A 22,684-nucleotide genomic window follows, 5' to 3' on the forward strand; every position below is an offset into this window, starting at 1 on the left:
AACTTTATTACATTAAGGTCGACCAATCGTGTCAGAAGAGGAGCTTGCCAGTCTTGCAGTCATATCTCCTTCTAGGAATGGGCAGTACTCTGGCTCCAAGGTCAAAGCCCTCATCCAAGCCCTTGAACAGTTGGAAAAGCAAGATCTGATCAAAGAGTTTATGGTAAGTTCCTGTTGTTTACATCGAGACAAACAACTATATCTTCACAGGAATAAATATCGTTGATTGATACAAGCAGAAACATCCAATCACATTTGTTTTATTGTAATATTTTTCATATAAATCTGTTGTTCCTCTATTTTTTAAACTAATATAATTTCTATTTTACCACAAATTTAAAGGATGATTAATTCAAGTGTGTAAATGAGAGAACTTGTATGGCTCTTTTTTTTTTTTAACCAGGCTTTAGAGCATTTGAAACCCTCAGACAACTGCCTGGTTGGAAAAGCACCCGAAAACCGGGAGAAGAACAGATACAGGGATATCCTGCCCTGTAAGTTCCTCTGTTTTTCCCATAATCCTCCACAAACCCTCCTTAGTTAGGACTTTTACTGCCGTTTTACAGTTTGTGAGCCTCACTTCTCATAAAAGAAGTTTTTGGGGGTACATTTTCACACCATTCTGAAACCACATGGACCACACACTGTACAAAATTGCCAGGAAACTGTGCACTAACAGTAATTCCTTGAATTCCTTACAATAAAAAGCTGTATGCCATTTTTACAGTTAAATCAATGTAGGCTTTGTCATTTTTGATGGTAAAAATCACTGTAAATAAAATAATAACCATGTCGTCCACTATGAACTCAAGAGTATACTGTTTTACATAGTAGTTTATTACACATAAATTGTCACATATCTTGTGTTTGAATTTGTTTTTATTTTTTATTACATAATATTATTAGTATTAATTTACTCTTACAATTAAATGATTTGTAATATATTGTTCATTTTTTTCTATAAATTCACAAAAATATACTGTAAATTTCCAGAGCAAAGAACAAATGTTTAAATGTAGACAACATCGAATGTGGAGAGAGGAATGACCCCTGTATACATTTACCTGTAAACAGTGGAACACATGACACGCCAATTAAGTGAAATGTAACCAATCCCTGGTTATTTACTCCCGGGTGTCCTACCAATGCGATATTAGATTACGTTGCCGGTGTAGACGTCCGTTTGACTCAGTATTTCACACTCTATCCGTCACCTTTTTGCGGCTTTCCGGACCTCCTCACCCATGTGGTGCCGTTTTCACACTGCGGCCACGCTTATCCTGTTTGTACGGATTCAGTTTTTGCTGGTGTGAAGTGTAAGGAGGTCAGAGGCTGCGTGAGACGTTGTTTGCCCTTAGTTTAAAACATAACAGAACGCTGCAAACGTAAAGTCAAACAGGAGATGTGTGACTCATAGATCTGCTTTCACTGTTAATGGGAAACATCCATTCATGTGCAGTGTCAGAACGAGTATGCAGAGAATGGGCTGTAGTTGTATTGAAGAGAGCAGGTCTCTGTACAGAATAGGCACAATAAGGCGCTTCATGTGCTGGCAGGGGGCAGACTGGCCCTAGCCTGGCCCGGAGTGTTTGTTTATTATCACGGCAGCTCACTGGGCTTCTGTTCCCCGAATAAAGCGCCCAGGATTGAAAAGTGTGAGGCCCCTGGGACTTAACCACTGTTATTGCTGGAGGCAGTTCAAGGGCCACAACCTTCTCCAGGAAGCCTGATGCCACCCATTGTGGAGGCCGCTCCACACGAATTTACCTACTTCCAGTGACATACGCTTCCCCTTACATATGCCCCCCTTGTTCATCTCTTTCCCTCTCAGTTTCACTTTTCAGCCCCTTTCCTTTCTGAGCTGTTGAACATGTTTTTGCAAGCAGCCCGCTTTTAGAGAGTTACAATAGCAATCTCTTCAGCATCTTAACAGGCTACTAACAAATAGGAACTACCTAAAATATTTTTTTCTTATTATTGTAACAGAAACTTTGAACACAATTACTTAAAAATTTAAATCTCACCAGAACCTGACTGATGAACTCATAACAGGTGAAATATGGGAAGATGATGTTCAAGATCAAGGCTATATTATATTATATTATAGTAGCCTATATATATATATACTTTACTGTTCAAAAGTTTGGGGTCAGTTAGAATTATTTATTTATTTTAATTTAAAATACTGTAAAAATAGTAATATTGTGAATTTACACGGTAATACACAAATATGGACATGCCCACATTCAATGGGTTTAAACAGCTCACCCTTTTACAGCAGATTAAGCTTTCAAACAAGTGGCAGTCATGACCTAAATATGATTTTTATGTACAATAATAAATCCTAAAATGAGTTACTTATTTTGCCATTAGTAACTTAACTCATTAGTAACTTAGTAACTTCATCCCTCGAGAGTAAACGTGATTTCACCAAGTACATGTTCCTGGATCAACATCTTGGATATTTGTTGATCCTGGAACACAATTCCAATCAACCAATCAGATTTAAGGGACAAGTTTACAGTTTATGTCAAGTTTAGGCTAACAACCTTCTACACCATTTTTATTCACCTATAATTTTCCTCTGAATTTAGGGATAAATTATGGGTTATTTGGTTAGGGATAAGGTTAGGACTCAATTTTCAGACAGGAATGTTGTTCCAGGATCAACAAAATATGTTGATCCTGGAACATGTCTTACAAGCTCTAAGGATCTCCCATTCTTGGCTCATTTTGAGTCAGACTTGTGAATCCAGTGAGTTGTTAACCGGTGATTTGAATCAATGAGTTGTTGAATCGAGAACAGATGCAATCGGATCGGTCCAATTCATGAATGAATCGTTCAGTGTAATTTGCAAACAGATTTAACAGTTTAATTGAAAATAACGAATTGGACACGGGTGACCATTTCTTCAGTTCAAAATAATGGGACACAACATGTTTTTATGAAATGCAGTTGTATATTATGTGTTGGAATGAAGTGAAGTAAAAGTAAAAATAAATAGTTTCTGAATAAATTTACTAATTTGTTTCAACAACAATAAAAAACGTACTGACCACAATCTTTTCAATAGTGCAGTGTATACATCAGCTTTTCTTAGTAAAACTACATCTTTTTAAAAAATCTTATCAAATTATATTTAATCTGTATGAGGCGTTCAATTAAGGTATTGATTTATAAAGTAATGTCATTATTTTAACTTAAATAAACAGAAAATCAAGCAAAATGGGACTTATATAGTTACAAAAAAATCTGTATTCATCTCACTGATTCAATTTCAGAGTATAAATGTTGCTATTTTAAAGTAAAGTCTCAAGTGTGCTGCATTGACCAACAATCCACCATGAGAATACTCTAGAACATTCTTCTCACCCTGCTCCCCCGTGTTCACTCCTTTTGGCTTTCCAGCCGCCATGACCTTGAGAGCTTGTTTCATTTATTTGGAGCTATTTGCTGTACCTGGACACAATTTGTTCCTTCTCCTCTATGGGGAAACCAACAACACTGCATTCTTGGTTTGTAGATTAATAACACTGTTGGCTACCAGAGCCAACAACAGCAATCACCTCATTACTGGAATGCCTCGTATAAATCTCCAACCTGCGTTTCAAATAAAAATTTGTTTGTGGTTTGGGAAACATACATTTGATAGTAAATACACAAGAGTTTTGTTTGTTTTCTGGATTTTGACTGAATCTTAAAACAGAAAAATTGTATACTGCACCTTCTGGTTTTCATAATAAGCACTAGATGGTTTAGTTACCCGGTGGGAATTGAGCAGTCATAGAAAGTTTAACTGTTGTTTTCTTATCTTATATTATTGCCAAATAACGTGCATGCCTGTTCAAGCTCAAATGTACTAAGATTTTGGGCAGAGGCAAATACATTTAATTTATCATTACAGCAGAAGTAATTGCTTGGTTTTTCAAATGTGTTTCTGCGTATTAAAATGAATAAATCACAATCTACAATCCCTGTTTCTCTCTACTGTTTGAACAATCAGACGATAAGACGCGTGTTCCTGTCGGAGAGAACGAGGGCTACATCAATGCCAGCTACATTTGTATGAAGGTGGGCACAGAGGAACTCTTCTACATCTCCGCTCAGGGCCCTTTGCCTGGCACTCAGGATAACTTCTGGCAGATGGTGTGGGAGAACAAGTCTGATGTTATCGCCATGATGACCCAGGAGGTGGAACGTGGCCGGGTAAAATGCCACAAGTACTGGCCCGAAAAACTTGATGTTCCCAAAGAAACCAGCCGTTACCAGCTCTTCCTGGATAACTACCAGATGCTTGGCTATTTCCACATTAAGGTCATCAAGATGGTGGAAAAAGAGGTTAGGAGCATGTACCTGATGGAAATATTGCATCTCATCCAAAAATATATTTTTCTTATTGGAACCTTTTCAGTGTAATATCCACCATTTTAAAAATCACAGTTAGGCTATGCCTTCAACATCCTTAAAACAAGATAAATTTATGTGAGATCCAAAATTGTATAAGGTATTAACAATAATGAAATGTATACTTAGCAACAAAAAGAAACGTCCTTTCATTTTCAACTGCTTTTTTTCCAGCAAAAACATGTGTATATACAGTATTTTAATGCAACTCATTATTGACCTGTGTACCTTTCCAGAGTGGAGGCGTTCACTTTGTGAAGCATCTAAAGTTCACCACATGGCCAGACCATGGCACTCCTCACTCCTCCGAGCAGCTGGTGTGCTTCATTCGCTACATGAGGGCTATACACTCTAAAGGGCCGATCACAGTCCACTGCAGTGCAGGCATTGGCCGAGCTGGAGTCCTCATCTGCACTGATGTCATCCTCAGTCTCATTGAGAAAGACCTAAGTGTAGGTATTTTGCACAAGTATAGCATTAACACTAAGCTTAAAACAACAGATCATCTAAATATGAAAATTATCCTTCATTTAAATGTAAATAATGCCAGAATTCTATGGAAGATTGTTTCCACGCACGGAATTAAAAATAAAAAGTGATTGTGTCTTTTTATCTCACAAATCTGACTTTTTTCCTCTCAATTGTGAGTTTATATCTCACAATCTGGACTTTATAACTTGCAATTGTGACTAAGGTAATAAGGTAATAATTGCTAGATATAAACTCACAATTCTGTATTTTTTCCCCTCAGAATTTTGAAATATAAACTTTGAATTGCGAGAAAAATATCAGAATTGTGAGAGAAACTAGAAATTAAAAAAAGTAATTCAAAGTAAGTCTTTCAGAATGTCATATTTTGCATTTTTTTCCTCAGAATTATGAGATATAAACTCGCAATCGTGAGTACTGTATATGTAACATTGATTATGAGCAACTAAATCTATGTACTTCTATTTTGCTCCCGTAGATTAATGTGAGTGACATAGTAAAGGAAATGAGACTCCAGCGGCACGGCATGATTCAGACCAAGGTGAGTAAATCAGGACATTCAGTAAGAATGTTTCCTTCAGGTGAATATATAATGCTCTAGGGCACATGGTCTCTCTTTCTCTCTCTCTCTCAAAAAAAACCTGTCAGTCATGAGTTGGTCTTAGTTGGCTTTCATTTATTTAATCAGCTTTTAATTAGCATCAAAATGGGGTTGGGAAGAATACAGTACTTATCTTCTGTGTTTATTCTGTGTGCATTACCCTTCTTCTGAATGTATAGTATAGTTGTATAAACTTACTGGAGAGGTTTTGCCATTCTTCTCTCTGATTTCAGGAACAATACCTCTTTTGTTACAAAGTCTGGCTGGAGGTGTTACAAAGCATCTCACTTCTTCATGGTCACCACTGGCAAACCGAAACCTGTTCATTAACGCATCCTTACAGTCCTTAAAATCTTATAAGTGTCTCAGAAAGGCAACAATATATGTGTCTTGGAGTGGCAGACATGGTGATGTATTGATCGTGTGTGTCTGATATAGTACAACCACTAGTTCTATTAATCGAATATTGAATATACCATAGGAAATATGGTAGATATTTTCATTAAAGGGTTAGTTCACCCAAAAATGAAAATGTTAGCAGTAATTACTCACCCTCATGTTGTTCCAACCCCGTAAGACTTTCGTTCATCTTCGGAACACATATTAAGATATTTTTGATGAAATCTGAGAGCTGGCTCACTCCTTCATAGGCTTCTATGTAATCGATATCTGCCATCCCGATTACGACAAAATAACGACTTTATTCAACTATTCATTTTGAGTGAGTGAGTCAGGCCTCTGAGTGAGTTCACGTAGTGTAACAGCGCAGCGCTTCTGGGCCAGCATCACACACATGACCAGCGTCGGCCAATAGTGAGCCTACGTTCTGATTTCATCAAAAATATCTTAATTTGTGTTCCGAAGATGAACGAAAGTCTTACGGGGTTGGAACAACATGAGGGTGAGTAATTACTGACAGAATTTTCATTTTTGGGTGAACTAACCCAACTGTGCAAAGTCCTTGTGTGATCTGATATATATTTTTGTACCATTTTGGCTTAAAAACACTGATTTCATAGCCTTTCTGGACTCCTAGTCATTTTGCCTTGAACATGTTTTTTTTTCTTTAATACAAAAGTTATGCACAATAATTATTAATTCAATTCAATTAATTGAATTAATCAATTCATTAATTATTTAATTCACTTAACTTATTTTTCACATTTTAAAGAATTTACTATTCAGCCTCAAACCATGTACACATACAAAATGTATGTTTTAAATACTGATCCAAACTGAAGTATGTCAAATTTTCTGATTTTCTTACAGAATTGCATTGTTTTGATTTGTCAGTATTGCAGTGTCTGATTTTAGTAGCCGCGAGAGAGGTCATCTTCATTCAAAATGATTTTTACACTCTCAGAAGAACCAGCTGCTGGACAGATACTTTTAGCAAAGTGCCTTTTAATTTCTCTACATGTGGGCAGTTTACCGCTCATCTTTCTTTATCTGCACTCTTCTAAAATAAAAAGCTGTTTTACCTCTTAGTCGACATTAGGTCAGAGAAAGAGGAATTAACCCAAAGAAATAGGACTGATTCTAAGAGATTACAAACCACAGCCTTCTTGTATAGCTTCTGAGGGTCTGCCAGCAGGCATAATCGCTTGGAAACCAGTATTTGACTTTGGACAGCATAGCAAGTATCTGCTTACACTTGTAATGGAGAAAGAACGCTTGCAGTAAACCATCGTAAGACATCAGACTCACAATATTAAGCAACAAATGTGTGAATGGGTTGGAAATGGCAATGGACCAATATTCTGTGATACTGTAGTACTTCACACTGTTGAGCTTGATGCAAAGCAACAGCACAATAATTTGCAGCACACTAATGTCTTAAACTGAGTTTATTATAGACTATGAGCACATCAGAGCTTTTAAAAGGGGTAAATCGTCCCATTTGATCTATAGTCGTATATTTATTTGCATTAATTTTCCACAGGCTTTGTGAAACATGATCAAACTACTATATTACTGTATTTCACTATAAATTATTAACCTTGTACTTTGATGGAAAACTCAATTATGAGCTATAGTTATGATATGTATCAGAAATGTAGGCCTATTACTCTTACTGTACCCATTTTTACAAATAAAAACAGTATATCATTGTATTTCATGTGTTTCAAAATAATGAATGATTCTTATGGGCTGGTTCTTTTAGTGAATCCAACACATAGAGTTTACAACTAACTGTGACTTAAATCACTGTCGTTACTGGGGTTTCATATGACAGCGTGTAGTTGAAGATGCACATGAGTTTCGTCTAGTATTTTATAAAAAATAAATCCATGAAATGTTACTTTTTTTTTTTACTGAAGTATTGTTGTTTATGGTGCCTCTAAAATGAAAAAACATTAATGAAAAATCATTTTTTAAAAAAAACAGTTTTAAGTTGAATTATTATTAAAATGATCTCATAATTTGGCAGTGAAATGGCATTTCTTTTTTCCAAATATATATTTCTTACTTAATGGAACTGTTAAGGAACTGGAATCGTTAAGAGGAATCAGAACTGTTAAATTCTTTTACGTTTTCCATCGCTAATATTCATATTCACCACCAATTCAATAACAAAGATCTACAGCACTGATCCTAGTAGCACACTGAATCATTTGTATTATTTCAGCAGAGCTCAGAAGCCTTTCTTCCTGCTCTTGATCTGTACACATCCTGAGGATTCCAGTTGTCATTGCGGCCACACTGTGGATGATAAATTTCAGGAGAAACAAAAACAGAATCTTTACAGCCAACGCCATGGCACACGGGGCAGAGTGTTCCCACTCTGCTTTTACTGCAGAGTAAACACCACCTCGGCTCTCACATGGGCTCTTGTGACAGCATGGAAAGCCTTTTGACCTTGTGGAAGAGGAGGAAAGCCTTCAAAGCCAAACATTTGTGTGAAAACACGATTGGCGAGTTCTTCTGTTCCAGGCCTTGTTGATATTGTGAATTATTGCAGCTGTTGCTTAAATTGTCTTCAACTTTTTGTTGCGCTAAACTACAAATGAATTATAATTTCACATCAGGAAGGGATTATCATTAATTACAGATTATCATTAATTACTATTATCATTCATTTAACAATCACTCTTTGTTGAGAAGCTACCTTAATGTGTTGGAAATGAAACACTCTTTCCCTTGCTGGTGTGATTTTAGGCATGTTTTGCAATAATAAGAAGCCATCTGGATTTCATTATTGCTTCTGTTTTCTTCAACGTGTTCTCCAAATGTTTTCAATTAGTAAAGACCAACAACGCCACTGTTGCCTCATAGTAAACATAATGTGTTGGTGGAATGGAATCCCTGACATTAATTGTGATGTTTTGTAGTTGTTGGCAATCCTCTCATCATCTTTATTTACATACACCCATTTACAGAGTGACAATAAAATAGCTATTCTATGAAAATAAAATTTTTGACAACATCAACGCGCTGACATAAAGCAATTGCTTTAGCAAGGACTGATTTAGTGCATTTGCAGAAGGAAAATGGCAGAGGATGTGGTTCTGACATACTCCAATCATTGATCATGCAACTGAAACCACATGTGCGGAAATTTGAACATACTTTAGGAATTAATATAAGACCCAACCAAGCTCATCTTTCAGTTTTATAACACTTCCAGAGCCGCTGCTTTTGTCACTGAGCTGAAAAGTTCAAGAAGACAGCACTGGAGTGGGTGTATTGTCGTGGTAAAGTCATTTGGAATTGGTATTTGGAGAGAGCCAGTGATTTATAAGAGTGTGGAAATGATCTCACAGCCACCTTGTAAATCCACCAACTCTTGGGTTCACAGTGCAGTGCAGACATAATTTTTTTTGGTAACAAATGTAAAAATAGCATACAATGTAATACAGCACTAACAAGTCAACGTCCTCGGTTCCACAGAATTACATTGGTAGGCTACTGTTGCTAATACAAATAGATTCTTCAGTTGATTTATAAATTAAAGCACCAAACCAGCTCAGATAAAAAGAGTCTGTTTTGCAGCATTCAGAAACAAAACACTTCAGACTTCAAAAACACTCATTGCGCCTAATTTATTAAAGGGGTCCTATAATGCCCTTTTCACAAGATGTAAAATACGTTTCTGATGTCCCAGAGTGTTTATGTGAAATTTTAGCTCAAAATAACCCACATATATTTTTTATAGCATGTTAAAATTGTCACTTTTTGAGGGTGAGCAAAAACAAGTCATTTTTGTGTGTGTTGCTTTAAATGCAAATGAGCTGCTGCTGCACAGAGGGCGGAGCTTCAAGAGCTTGTGTTGTGTGTGTGTGTTAGCAGCTCCGATTACCTCACATAGATACCACTGAAAATTTCAGAAACTATTTAGCCTTTTATGTTTAAACTGGAGTCGGATATTGATGGAGAGACTCAAGAAGAAGTGACAACATGTAGAATTCAACAGGACATTTCCGGACGGTTAGTTGATGAATTTATGTTGCTGATGTGGAGTTAACCATCTTCTAGTCATTGATTAGCATATTCTGTCATGATAATCTATAAATCGTGTTCCCAGGGGCGGGGTTTATGTAAATTTTATTTTTAGGGTTAGTGATGTCACTAACCCGTGAAGGAAGAAGCTCATTGTAGTCCCTACCAGCCGTTTAGTCCTTAAAAAGCGATTTCTGTAAAATAAAATATCTCCCTTTGCTTTGAGCTTCGTAACTTTGCAGATGTTGTTTATGCTCAAACTGCAACATTACACACTAACTAGAGTTAAAAAAGTGAAATCATAATCAACCACCCCTTTAATAATTTTATGTTTGTAGAAAAAAAATCATAACGCACTCTCTTTTCGCGCACACTCTCTTCTGAGAGCATTCAGAAAGATCTTTGTGTATGCGATAGTTTTCGGATTTCTAATTGGCCAGCTGTGCATACGGCTATGCAGACTGCTTTTTGTATATCATTTTACTTAATTGTTATACTGAGAAATAATGAATAGCCTTATTTTGTAGGGTTTCTTACTGTTTTCATTTTGCTTAAAAAATTACGCTAAACTAAAACAGGCCAACTTGTTTCTAACACAGACGGGAGAATGTAGTTGTACGTATATGTGGTTTCGATCAGTTCAAAATTTGGTCTTAAAATTAAAATACATTTTAGTGCAAACTTACTGATGAGTAAAAGGCTATGGTGACTTATGAATAGCATGGTACTTTGTTATATGTTATCACTGTAATTGTATCCTATGCTTAAGGAATAAGTGTACATTTATTGCATAATTTTTAGTTCATGTGCTAATATGGTCAGTTCTGTTTGCAATTAGATGTCTCACCCACAAAAGCAGTGAATATTGTGAATCTGCAGTGAATTATGGAGAGCAAAGGATCAGTTCATAAAAGGGAGCCAATGGATCTTTGAGAGCAACCAGAGACTTGTATGCAGACAGAAGATGCCTTGTATACACACAGCTGGAGCTTCACTTATGGACTTCTTATAGTCACAAAAAGGAAATGATGGGAAAAGCAGAAGACTACGGATGGTTAGAAGAACAGGGCAGGTGTTGACTAGCATGCTGGTGGGTAAGTAATAGTGTTCCACCTGCTGTATCCCCCATGTAGTCATGTATCTGATTAACAGCAGGAAGGGCTCGCTTCCAATGTGGCCTGTAAAATATGACCAGGTTTCTTGAGTGCTACAAGATGAAGTATAGATTTTAGCTTAAAAAATATTTTATTACTATGAAAAGTAAGGAAATTGCACATGGTACAACACATTTAAAAGTATTTAAGTGCAAAAAAAGAAGCCTACGAGTTATTTTTGGAAAGTAAATCTGATTGAACTTTACGTGCACTGACAATTCGGCTCCTGTCCCGTGGAAAGTGAAGTGAACTATCAGGGAATCAAAAGGTCTGTGGATTCAGTTTGCAATAAGTCGAAAGTAAGATTGCTGAAAAGGAGCATGCTGGGGATCTGCCCATCTGGACCGATGTAGTGCAGCTGGTGCTTGTGTGTTTGTTTTTTACATTGTCCTTTACACTTCCCTGGCTTCTCTTTGGCGACTGCCTAGTGTCACAGACAGAACAACCATTCATTACAGGCCTGAAAAAGACTTACTGGTGGGCTTTCCCTTACAAAAAAAAAAAAAAGTATGCTTCAAGTTCATTGCAGCACGCAATATTAAATATGTAGTTATATCGATCTATAAAGCGCTATTAAAACAAGGTAATGTTCATTTTATTTCTAATATATAGCTATATATTTCTCATCTCACACGTCCTTGATCTGCATTCAGACGTGTTTTTTATTTTGCAACAGGACTTTTTCAATGCTATAATGTATTTCTATAATAAAAGACATGATATTTCTTACCTTTCAAGCAATGTGGAAGCAAAATGACCAAACAAAAAATAAACTTATACAGCCATGTTGTCTTTGCAAGCACATACTGTTATTTATTTTAATCAGTCTTTTTTATTATATAATTAGAATTAAACAAACAATATAGTTCTTATTCACAGTGCAAAGATTATTAAACAAAAAGATTGTAAAATGATTGCACAACAACCAAATAGGTGGCGATATGTAAATCAGCAATTAGCAAAAGAATGGTATGGCCCGTTTATTTTATTTATTTTATTTTTTTTATTATGCGTTTCAATTCAATTTTGAGTGTGTTGCAGAAGAGAAGACAAGCTTTGGGACATCACGTCACATTCATCACGTCATAAAATAGCGTTTTTAAAGTCGACATGAAATCAAAATTTACCCTATTTACTTTGTTAGCGTATATTACTAGTCTTGTGGTGAACAATTAATCCGTGCAAGTTAATACACAGAAAAAAATTTGTTTGCCGTGGTAATCTTTAATCAAAGTCTGAAAAGTTACTTCCGGTCTGAAATGGCGTTCCTTTTCTGATGACGTAGGCTTGACGGCTTGGGTTGAAAAACGCTTAACCACTCCCCTCAAACCGTTAGTCTGCTATGAGCAGAGATGGAGAGGAGGAGCGCTAAAGTAAAACTCTGCCCTCTGTTCAATATTCCCTTTCACTTGGAAATACGTCACGACACTGGAGAAAAGTCATTTGCAACTTCCGGTTCTCGCGGACTTTAACCATAGACAGTATATAAACAGACTTTAACGTTTGCTCTGTCGCATAGTTACACGCATCCTGTCACGTAAACTGACCTGTCAATCATCTTGTCAAAGATAAAATCCTCTGCATTTAAATAATTTCCAACAGTATCAGAGAGAAATGCAGTAGCACGTTGATCTGCCAGTCACGGGTATTTCATGCGGAGACTCCTCAAATTTATGCATAACGATACATTTAAGTTAATTCCCAAACGGATTTGACTAAACTAATTTAATTCCCAAAAAGTTCACGTTGTTGCAGATGAAATATAACACGGATAACATTAGGCTACATAAATATTTTTTATCAGCTTAAATGTTGATTATTAGTCACTCAAACCCCTTTATCTAAACCGTTGGTCACACACATCCGCCATGTTTTGTAGTTTTCTGAAAACTTTTTACTCATGCTTAGTTCTGAACTGGATCCTCCTCCAAAGCACAATGAGTTGTGGGCAATATTAACCGTTATAGTGAGTATGGATCCACACTTCGAAAATCCACCGGAAATAGAAGGCCATCCAGGGACTTCTGGCATACTCTTTTCAACATGCTTGGGACACACTTATTTTAATCTCACAAACTGTTTAGAATGTATAGCATGGAAATTGAGACGCAGGGTTAGTATAATTTTCCATTGTGACTCGGTTGAGAATGTCTGGTGTGTTAACGATGAACATACTCTGAGGTTGTTTGTTTACTCCCGAATGCGTTTTTGGAACCAACATGCCCTGTGGGTTTTCTATCAGCGGTTTAGAATAAGAACTAACAATGTGCCAGGCTAGTGAATTAATCACTATTGATCTAATCAGTCAAACAGGTTTAGAAAATGGTCTGAAACGGTTTGTGATTCACTTTAATTTGTTCAGACAGTTCATGCAATCACAGAGTCGTTTGTTGAGGTTTCTCACACCAAATTAGTAATGGGATATTTTATAAGACAGAAAACAAAAAGCCCTGGATGAAATCCAAATTTGCTTACAATCCATTGTAGGAAACAATGTATTCTAGTGTTTGTCAATGATGAAGCAACTGTGTACAGCTTGCTTAAACCCCTTCCCTGATGAACTCATTAAATGCCATTAACCATATCCTCAAACCTTGCCATACAATATACATTCATTTGATTGTCCACAACGCACATGATTTGCTTCAATGTATTTATTAACTTGAGGTGGGTTTCAGAAAATAAATAAAATTCAAAGAGATCTGATTTCAGAATAACATTTGTAACGATAAGAAATGTAGTACAATCAAAGTGGAGGATAACCGATTGTGTTCTTGTCCGTAACACAAACATAGTTCTTTGTGCTTGTACAGGACGCATCATTCCAGCAATGGTTAGCTGTAGGGTGGAATAATGAAATAAGTTATTTGATCATTACAGTGGTATTAGAATAAAGATAAAAATGTTCAAATTAACGCACTTTGTGAAATCCAGATGAGTCATTTCATGTTACCATATGATATGAAATTATAATTTAAAACAGTGCATTCTCACTGGTCCAGTTGATCTCCAAACAGTCCTCATTACCACCGGAATTGTTAGGTTCTTCAGAGCACCAGTTGGTATAGTCATACACAGTTCCATCACTCCACAACCACTCTCCGTCCTAATAAGTGAAAAATGAATACAAAGTGCACTACTGTAGTCAGACTTAAGGAAGAAGCTAACCAAGTTCATCTTTGAAGACAAACCATCTTCATTAGAAACTTTGCCTTTTCGGTTTAAAGCACAATTTAACTTACTTGTACAGCATCATTAGCACCGACCCAAGATATTGTGGAAGAAGAAGGCAACAGACCCCGTATGAATTCATTTTCCCGTTCATTATGCACAGATGCGAGGTTCGCAGCAAGACTCTGACAGTTTTTCTGAAGAGAGATATTGCGTCAATACAAAATCTAATGCTTTTAGCAGAAAGCATAAGTGACTTTTTAAACAATATTTTAGTCGTTTGCAAACAAAGTATGTTCTGATTCATTATTTGCTCAGTATCAGTTTATGTATTTGATAGAGATAGAACCCCTTTCAAGTGTGGGACCCATGCAGTACATCAACACAAGTACATAATACCAAACTATTTATTTAGAGGTTGTTAAAGACACCTAATGGTAAGTGTTGTCCAAATCAACTTGTAACTAATACATTACCTCTGCTGTGATCCAGTTAACCGAATGAGAGAAGTACTTGTAGCACCGGAGTCCAAAATTTGTCCATCCATATGGGCATTCTGCAACAGAATCAACTATGCATCCAGTACATAATGTTATAGGCCTTTTGTAATACTCACAGCATAGAATGTTTTTATTATCTTATGTTTGTGTGATTATGTGCCTAAATTATGTGTACTTTGACACTGTAAATCCTTCATTAATAATGCAATATATTAGAAAATGGAATATTGTACATTTCCAAAATGCTTTTAAACTAGCAAGAGTTTTTACAATTAAATGTGTTGGTTACCGTCTGCATTCCCCATGGAGAAGATGAAGAAAAGCAGCATTAGACTTCTCAGCATTGCCATCATGAACCTAAAAAAAATAAGCAGGTAAAGTTAAGTGTCTGCACTCATATGCTGAACACTGTGGATTCTCAATTTATTTTGAAGACAACGCACACAATAATAATTAAAAAAAAAAATTCAGTAGGTTTCTGTTCCAAAAACTCACCTTGCTTTTCAGATTGTTGCCTTTAGAATCTCAGAGAGAGTTTTTGTAAAGTTCCAAAAAGAGCCCTGCTTTTAAAGCATACGTGACAAGTGGTATGAGGTGGCCTCATTTATCAATCTAACGTAGAAACGAGCGCAGAAATCATCTAACGACAGGGTTCACGTGTGATTCATGAAACATTCGTATCATCCAATCCCATCGTACGAATGATCGGACGTTGATAAATGTGGCGGCTGAAAACAATCGTCATTTAAATATCACACCCCTAAAAATTCACGGTTTAGAAGACGCCCCTCGCCGCTAGAGTTTGTGAGAGATGGGTCTGTCTGCGGACTGCAAGAGAGGGGCGTAACTTGAAGTGGGCGTAACTTGAAGTGGGCGTAACTTGAAGTTGTCCAGATCACATAGAACCACACGATATGTCAAACTCAAAATGAGATGTTGGGCTTGTTCGACTTCATGCAGCTCTGCGCAGAACGATCGGCGGCTGACTTGAAGCAGTGCATGCCGGTTAGAAATTTTGTCCGACTTGATACAGCGCCGACGCCACGTGACTGTGACGTATGGCATCAAAGTACCGCGAGAGCGTTTCGAGAGTAGCCGGAGAACTCAGCCAGCGCAGCTTCTCAAGAGCGGCTGCACTGGGCTGCAGGAGGGCTGATGACGACACAGCTGTTCCACGATTGGCCGGATTCACCGCATGACAACGATCACGTGTGTTTCGTGTTTATTCGAACACCTTTAGTTCCTCTAATGCTCTCAAATCAGTTTATTATAACAGTGAACACTCTTTTCATGTCGTTGTCATGTTATATTGTGTCATGTTTATCAAATTAAAACTGCTTAAAAAACGTAGACTCCACTTCATTGATAGTTGCTTATGTTGAACTTTATTCTTGTTCAAACAGACGCTGTATGAAGCAGTACATAAATTGAATGAACATGTCTCATGAAATGAAACATCTGTGTATTATTTGGCAAATATTGCATTTATTTCACTGCAGCTGTGGTAAAGTATGCAAACACCACGTGAGCGGTCACTACGGGAACCAGAAAGTGTCCGACTTCACGTCTCCGTTTGCAGCTCCTCCCCGCCTGCACGCGGCTACTCTCGCCGATCGGTTACATCCAGCCGCAGCCGATGTCGAACACACCTATTGTCGGCAAGATGCCAGCTCGTATAGAGACATTTAGTAATGTCGTAAGTTTAACATTTAAACCACATTATTAGATTACCCCTTTGACTTTATGAATACACATAAATGACAGCTTGGCAATATATTAAAGGTTTTACTTAAATATTATTTCAAAACAAATTTCAGCACATGTAGTCAGAGGTACAGAAAATAATAATAATTCAGCAAATAAGGAAATTGTTTTATTTATTTTAATCATGTTTGTTAAAAGTATGTTGAATGATGTTAGTTCATTTGTGCAACCATTTATTTGCTATAATGATGAAAATATTTGAAAACCAGTTAAAATCAAGTAGCCTAATGATGCAATCCTTAGTTTAAATCTTAACTTTTGAGTGTATGCAGAATTAAATGGATGTAAAATGATCATGTCACATGTGATATTTTATTTAATGTGACAGAAAAAAAAAAGACAGTAACACCAGTGACACACAATGAATTACCAATGACATACATAAGACCAAAGATCATTATTCTTCAATAATAATAATAATATAATATTAATAAAATTATCCGAATGCTCCACGTGAAACTTCGGTCTTCCGATCTTTTACCATCGTGTCAAATGTCAATTCTCAATTGATTTTGATTAATATGCGGGAGGGAGCGAGAGAGAGCCAGACAGTTTGAAGACGCGCGCGCGCGCGACCGGGGCTCTCTATCTCTCTGCTCGTTCCCTATCGCAAGCACAGCAGTCGTCTACATTCTACATCATTTACCGATCAAATAAGGCAAGACAAAAAATCGCTTGTGAGAGAGACGCGTGAGTGACAGAGAGACGGAGCTGAGAGCAAGGAAAGGAAATGCAGCTGAATGAATACGCTACGTGTTTTAAATAGCGAGCGTACTTTTTTTTCTTTTTTTTATAACGAAACGCAATATGTTGCGGCCGGTGTTGATTATGTGGAGCACCGCACTATGTGTGGGAAACAGTTTGTTCTGTTTATGTTAAACTCGTGCAAGAGCGATTCAAAAGCATTCAGAAGTGTCTGTTTGCTCTTATCGCTCTCGCGGTACTTTGATATTATACACCGACCGGTCTGTGCAGCGCAGCTTTAAGTCGAAAAAAACAGTGAGCAACTTGAAGTGGACGTAACTTGAAATGACGTAACTTAAAGGGGCGTAACTTGAAGTGGGCGTAACTTGAAATGACGTAATTTGAAGGGGCGTAACTTGAAGTCTTGCAGGATGCAGACAGATTCTATTGGAGAGTGACGGCAAATTCCAAACGGGAGCATCCCTATGCCCTCCCTTCGAAGGGCAGAGCCCAGTATATGAGTGCGAGCGTAGCCGTTTGGAACGCACTTGGAAAGGGAGCAATTTCCTCATTATCTTCACCTGGGATGTTCTCATGACGCAGCACGCTGTCCATCAGCTGTTCTTACAACAGAAATGTCTTATTATTGCTGTTAACATAACAGTTGCAAATAAATATATGTTTTATATAAAAAAGTTTTTAAAATATGGGTTATATGCGTGTGTGTGAGTGTAGGCCTATTTCTCTGCTCTCAACTTTAAAAACATCTCATCTTCGGACCCTGCATTACATTACATTATATTACATTATATAGACCCTAACACATTTCTTATATTAAACTTGACAAAAATGTGTGAAATATCTGGCACATTTACATGATGGATCTAAGGGCTCTTGTTAATTAACCCGCGCTTCAACCTTCCGGGTTGCGCCAATGAGTTACTGTCACGTTTGGTTTGGGGTTTTGTTTTATGTTCATGTTTCATGTAGTTTGGTTCCTGTTTCCTAGTCATGTGATCATGTCTTGTGCTTCCCCTAGCGTTCTTGTCTGTACTTGTGTTCTTGTGGACTTGTGAAACCTCATCAGTCGCTGCAAGTACCGTTCCAATTCAAAGTTCACACCTATAGCCAAGTCCAGTTCAAATCCCCGGATGTGTTCTTGATCCGCCCCTTTTAACGAGGATGCATCGAGAGGTGACTTGTGCGGACTTGAGACAGCCAGGTATCCCAGAATGCATCTCGCACCAACCAGCAAGCAGGGGAGAAAACTTGGGTAATTTAAAAATAGGCTACTACTGTTATTGTGTCACAAAATGTAGTTTTAAGAGTTTTCAGGCTAGAATGTAGTTGTTTAAGCCTAAATTCTGTGGTTAATTTATAAAGATAGCGCCTATTTGAAAATTGAGAGTTGTGAGATCCAGGCGATTACCGCCTCAGCGTTACCCTGCCGAGATCAGCCTTTCCTCGGCTAGTCCTTCTGACGTTTGCCACTGGCTCAGATGTCTCTAGTCTAGTGGTTAAACCTGAGATATAATTCTTCTTGTATATATCTAACGGTCAATCTTTGGTCTCATTAATCTATAATTTGTTCGCTGGCAAATCGTTTTGGCTGAGGGCAAAGGGAAGTTTCATAACTTTACATATTTAGGCTATTTAACTTTAACGTTGTAGTCTACTAAAGAGCTGACTTATTTTTGATTGAATTTCTTATTGTATATCTTCTTATACCTTTTAGGCTACTTATACTTTTATAATGGCTATTATTGGTCGTTAAAACTTATATTTAACAAAAAGAGACAGGGTTGTGTAATTTTATTTTATATATTTATTTTATTATACATGTACATTCTCCTCACTGTATGTATAATAAAATAAAATGACACAACCCTGTCTCTTTTTGTTTAATGTCAGTTTTAATTATCAATATTATAATGTTTCATATTTTTTAAATTGAAAACAAAAAGAGGCAGGGTTGTGTTTTATATTTCATATTTTTATAAATATATGCAGTGAAGATAATCAATGTACGCATTGCCTAAATCACATTTGTGTGGCCATTAATATGTTTAAGATTTTTTTTAATGAAAATGAAAAGAGGCAGAGTGGTGTTTTATAACATATTTCGTTTTATTGTTGCCTAATATACATAACGAGATAACCGGAGTAGCCAGAGCGAGCTGAGTGACGCTATCAAGAAATGCTGCTGTTCCATTTGCAGAATTACCGGACTTGTGTCCTCCCGTCCTCGTAAGTTTGTTCTCCTGAGTCGAACTTGGCAAGTCCGAACTACCAAGGACGCAAGTCCGAAGTTTGCGTACTTAGTTCTTATGTGTCATGTTCTCATTTGTTGTTCTGTACGTGTCCTGTTTCTTCATTGGTTCATTGTTTGATTGTTCTCAGGTGTTCCTTGTTTATTGATTAGTCCATGGCTGAATCCGAAATCATTCACTATTCCCCACGTTAGTCCACTAATACTGTTCACTTGAAGGAGTGAATGAAAAATGAGTGAGTGAATTCGGACAGCCGTTGAGCATACATCGGTTGTACACTCATTAGTGCGGTACGTTGTGGGATTGAATGAGTGCACTCAATAATGTCCACAACAGTTTCGGACACCACTACAAATGGCTGTCTCCTCAAATAGCACCCTATTTGAGGGTATAAGGGGAGATTTCAGGTTTAATCCATGTGTATATAGCCCTCTTGTTCGCATTGTTCCTTGTCGTGTATTGATGATGTAAGGTCATAGTGCTGGAGCCTATCCCAGTTTCTTAGGCCTGAGGCAGGGGAAAGCACCCTGGACAGATGGCTAGTCCATCACAATTTCAATACTACTTGGGACTAAACTGACCCACTTTTTAGAGTGGTATACTTTTAATTATACTTTAAGTGTAATAGTAGTGAACTTTGAGTGCAACTACGTTTTTGGTTTGTACTGCGACTATACTACAAATGAAAACATATACTGATAGTTTACTAGTTAAATACTTATAGCACAATTTTTTAGTTTATGAAAGTACACTTTGAAGTATACTAGAGGCTATATGTTCTGCATGCCAGTAAGTGCTAAAATCTCACTTTTACAAAAATACATTGTGGAGAACGGCAGTAATGTAGCGTGATTTGCTAAGGCTGTATACTCTGCACACCACCTATCATATGCACGCTGCTTGTGTGGATGCAGTCAGTTCAGAAGATGAGGTAATTTGATTGGATGTCATGTATTTGACTTGAAAGGCAAAACATTTTGTTTGCGTTCCCCCTCTGTCACCTCACGTACTCCCAGGGGTAAGCTTACCTTAGTTTGGGAACCACTGCTCTAAGTAAACTACTGTACTAGTTTAGTAGTTATATACTGCAAGTATGCATGTAAGTTTTCTTTAAGTGAACTTAACATCATACTTATAGTTTACTAATTATACATTATTTTAGCACTTTAAGTATACTAATCTGTTCCCATTTAGTATTTTTATACTTGAAATATACTAATAACTGTACTTTAACTCTTTCCCCGGCAGCTTTTTTAAAATAATTTTCACAAAACTTTCATTATGCATCATATCAAAAGAAAGAACAGAGCCTCTGCTTTTTTTTTTTACAATCACTTTGACACATTTCTCAATACTTAGGTCATTTTATCAAAACTCTTCACACACTCCTAACCAATTTTCATCTTGGCACAGCAGTAAATTGTACATTCAAAATGCACTACAACAAAACACTTCATAAATGTCTCTAATCAACTTATTCTTCCAGAACACTGGCAAAGGTTTTAACCCAACAAACACAAGTTGTCACTCATAAAACAACAACCTAAAAAACACTAACAACAAGTTATACAATGTTTTCTTTTGTAAAGTGTCTTTAATAAACAAGACTGACAGTTCTCTGTTGTTTTTAATTCACTGCAGTATGTAACATGGTCCATGTTTACAGTACAGTATAAATGATTCCTAAGTTTCCCCTTTTGTATAGTTGGTAATGACATTGATAGACTAACACCTATGTAGGTGTTCGGCTGCATCTTATTGTTTTAAATTATTAGATTCGGAATATGTTTCAATATGGTATTACTGTAGAAACGTAGCAAATCCCCTGGTAAGGCGTGTCCTCGCACCGTAAACAGTCTGAGGAGGGAGGGGGCTCTGGAGAAGGACACAGAGCAGGCGGAGGTCAGTAAACCAGGGGAGATGACAGAGGGAGAGACCAGGGTGGCGATGAATGTGGGAGGAGCCTGATGGTCCTGGAGGCCAAGGTGGAGCGGCAGCAACGAGCGTCCGAGGTGGAGCCAGAGTGCTTGAGGACTGAGGCGCAGTCGGTAGGACTAAGGACCGAGGTGGAGCCAGAGGAAAGGCGGAGTGACAGGGTGGGGTGGAGAGACGGAGCAGGCAGGGTGACATCTCACCAAGGCAGAGCCGGAGGGACGACAGTGCCCAGTGGAGCCGCAAGGACGATGGTATCTGGTGGGGCCGCAGCAACGAGCGTCCGAGGTGGAGCCAGGGTGCCTGAGGACTGAGGCGCAGCCGGTAGGACTGAGGACCGAGGTGGAGCCAGAGGAAAGGCAGAGCGATGGGGTGGGGTGGAGAGATGGAGCAGACAGGGTGACATCTGACCAAGGCAGAGCCGGAGGGACGACAGTACGCAGTGGAGCCGCAAGGACGATGGTATCTGGTGGTGCCACAGCAATGAGCGTCCGAGTTGGAGCCAGGGTGCCTGAGGACTGAGGCGAAGCCGGTAGGACTGAGGACCGAGGTGGAGCCAGAGGAAAGGCGGAGAGATGGAGCATGCAGGGAGACATCTGACCAAGGCAGAGCCGGAGGGACGACAGTGCCCAGTAGAGCCGCAAGGACGATGGTATCTGGTGGAGCCGAGGGAGGAAGGAGCCAAGGCAGAGCCGACAGGTCAAAGTTTAGTGACGGGATCAGTGGCTGGAGGCAGAGCTGGGGGATCCTCATGCCTGGGTGATGCTGGAGAACTGAGGGCTCAAGGTGGATACACACATTGGAATGGCATCAGAAGAAGAGCCGAGGGGCTGAAGGGAACCAGTGGAGGCAGGGCTGACGGACTGGCTGAGTTTGAACAAGAAGGTGGAAGAGGTAGGCTGGGCAGGAACTTTGTGACTGAACATGACCGGTGTGGGCACAGGAGACTTTGTGCTGGACGGTAGGACTCAGGCTCTGGGGGTCTGGCTGGCTCAGCCCTCTTCTCTCGCTCAGGCTTATGTATTGTGGCAGGCTTAATCCCTCCAACTGCGGTGGGCCTATTGTGTATACATTGACAGCAAACAATAACAGACAATAGAAATAAACAGGGATATACTCATATATATGAACAATATTAATAAATGATTGATATTGATTCATGATTAAATATTTGAACATGTCTTTAACATTTGCATAACCCTTTTTGTCAACACTGTTTTGTTGCTCCAGGCTTTCTAAAAACAGTCCCAACAGAGGTACTACTCCTAAATGTA

At 38.1% G+C, this 22,684-nt stretch overlaps 2 protein-coding genes across 2 annotated transcripts in view; one reads left to right on the plus strand and one right to left on the minus strand.

Annotated features, from left to right (window-relative positions):
- ptpn20 (protein tyrosine phosphatase non-receptor type 20) overlaps window positions 1-7,795 on the plus strand; it is a 34,071-nt gene extending 26,276 nt beyond the window's left edge. Inside the window, exons 43-48 of the mRNA XM_082154263.1 lie at window positions 18-163; window positions 404-494; window positions 4,005-4,339; window positions 4,642-4,857; window positions 5,373-5,435; window positions 5,729-7,795. Coding sequence (XP_082010389.1) covers window positions 18-163; window positions 404-494; window positions 4,005-4,339; window positions 4,642-4,857; window positions 5,373-5,435; window positions 5,729-5,845 — 968 coding nt within the window. The 3' untranslated portion in view covers window positions 5,846-7,795. The remainder of the gene's footprint in view (window positions 1-17; window positions 164-403; window positions 495-4,004; window positions 4,340-4,641; window positions 4,858-5,372; window positions 5,436-5,728) is intronic.
- Window positions 7,796-13,734: 5,939 nt separating this feature from the next.
- On the minus strand, window positions 13,735-15,354 carry LOC309487146 (ladderlectin-like). Its single transcript, XM_082154683.1, has 6 exons — window positions 15,256-15,354; window positions 15,050-15,117; window positions 14,737-14,831; window positions 14,332-14,457; window positions 14,084-14,195; window positions 13,735-13,927 (listed from the first exon to the last, which is right to left on the minus strand). The coding sequence occupies exons 2-6, from the start codon at window positions 15,111-15,113 to the stop codon at window positions 13,836-13,838; spliced, it is 489 nt and encodes a 162-aa protein (XP_082010809.1). The 5' UTR covers window positions 15,114-15,117; window positions 15,256-15,354; the 3' UTR covers window positions 13,735-13,835.
- Between the last annotated feature and the right edge of the window lie 7,330 nt (window positions 15,355-22,684).

The sequence above is a fragment of the Leuciscus leuciscus genome (assembly GCF_965113295.1).
Source record: "Leuciscus leuciscus genome assembly, chromosome: 22".
NCBI lineage: Eukaryota > Metazoa > Chordata > Actinopteri > Cypriniformes > Leuciscidae > Leuciscus > Leuciscus leuciscus.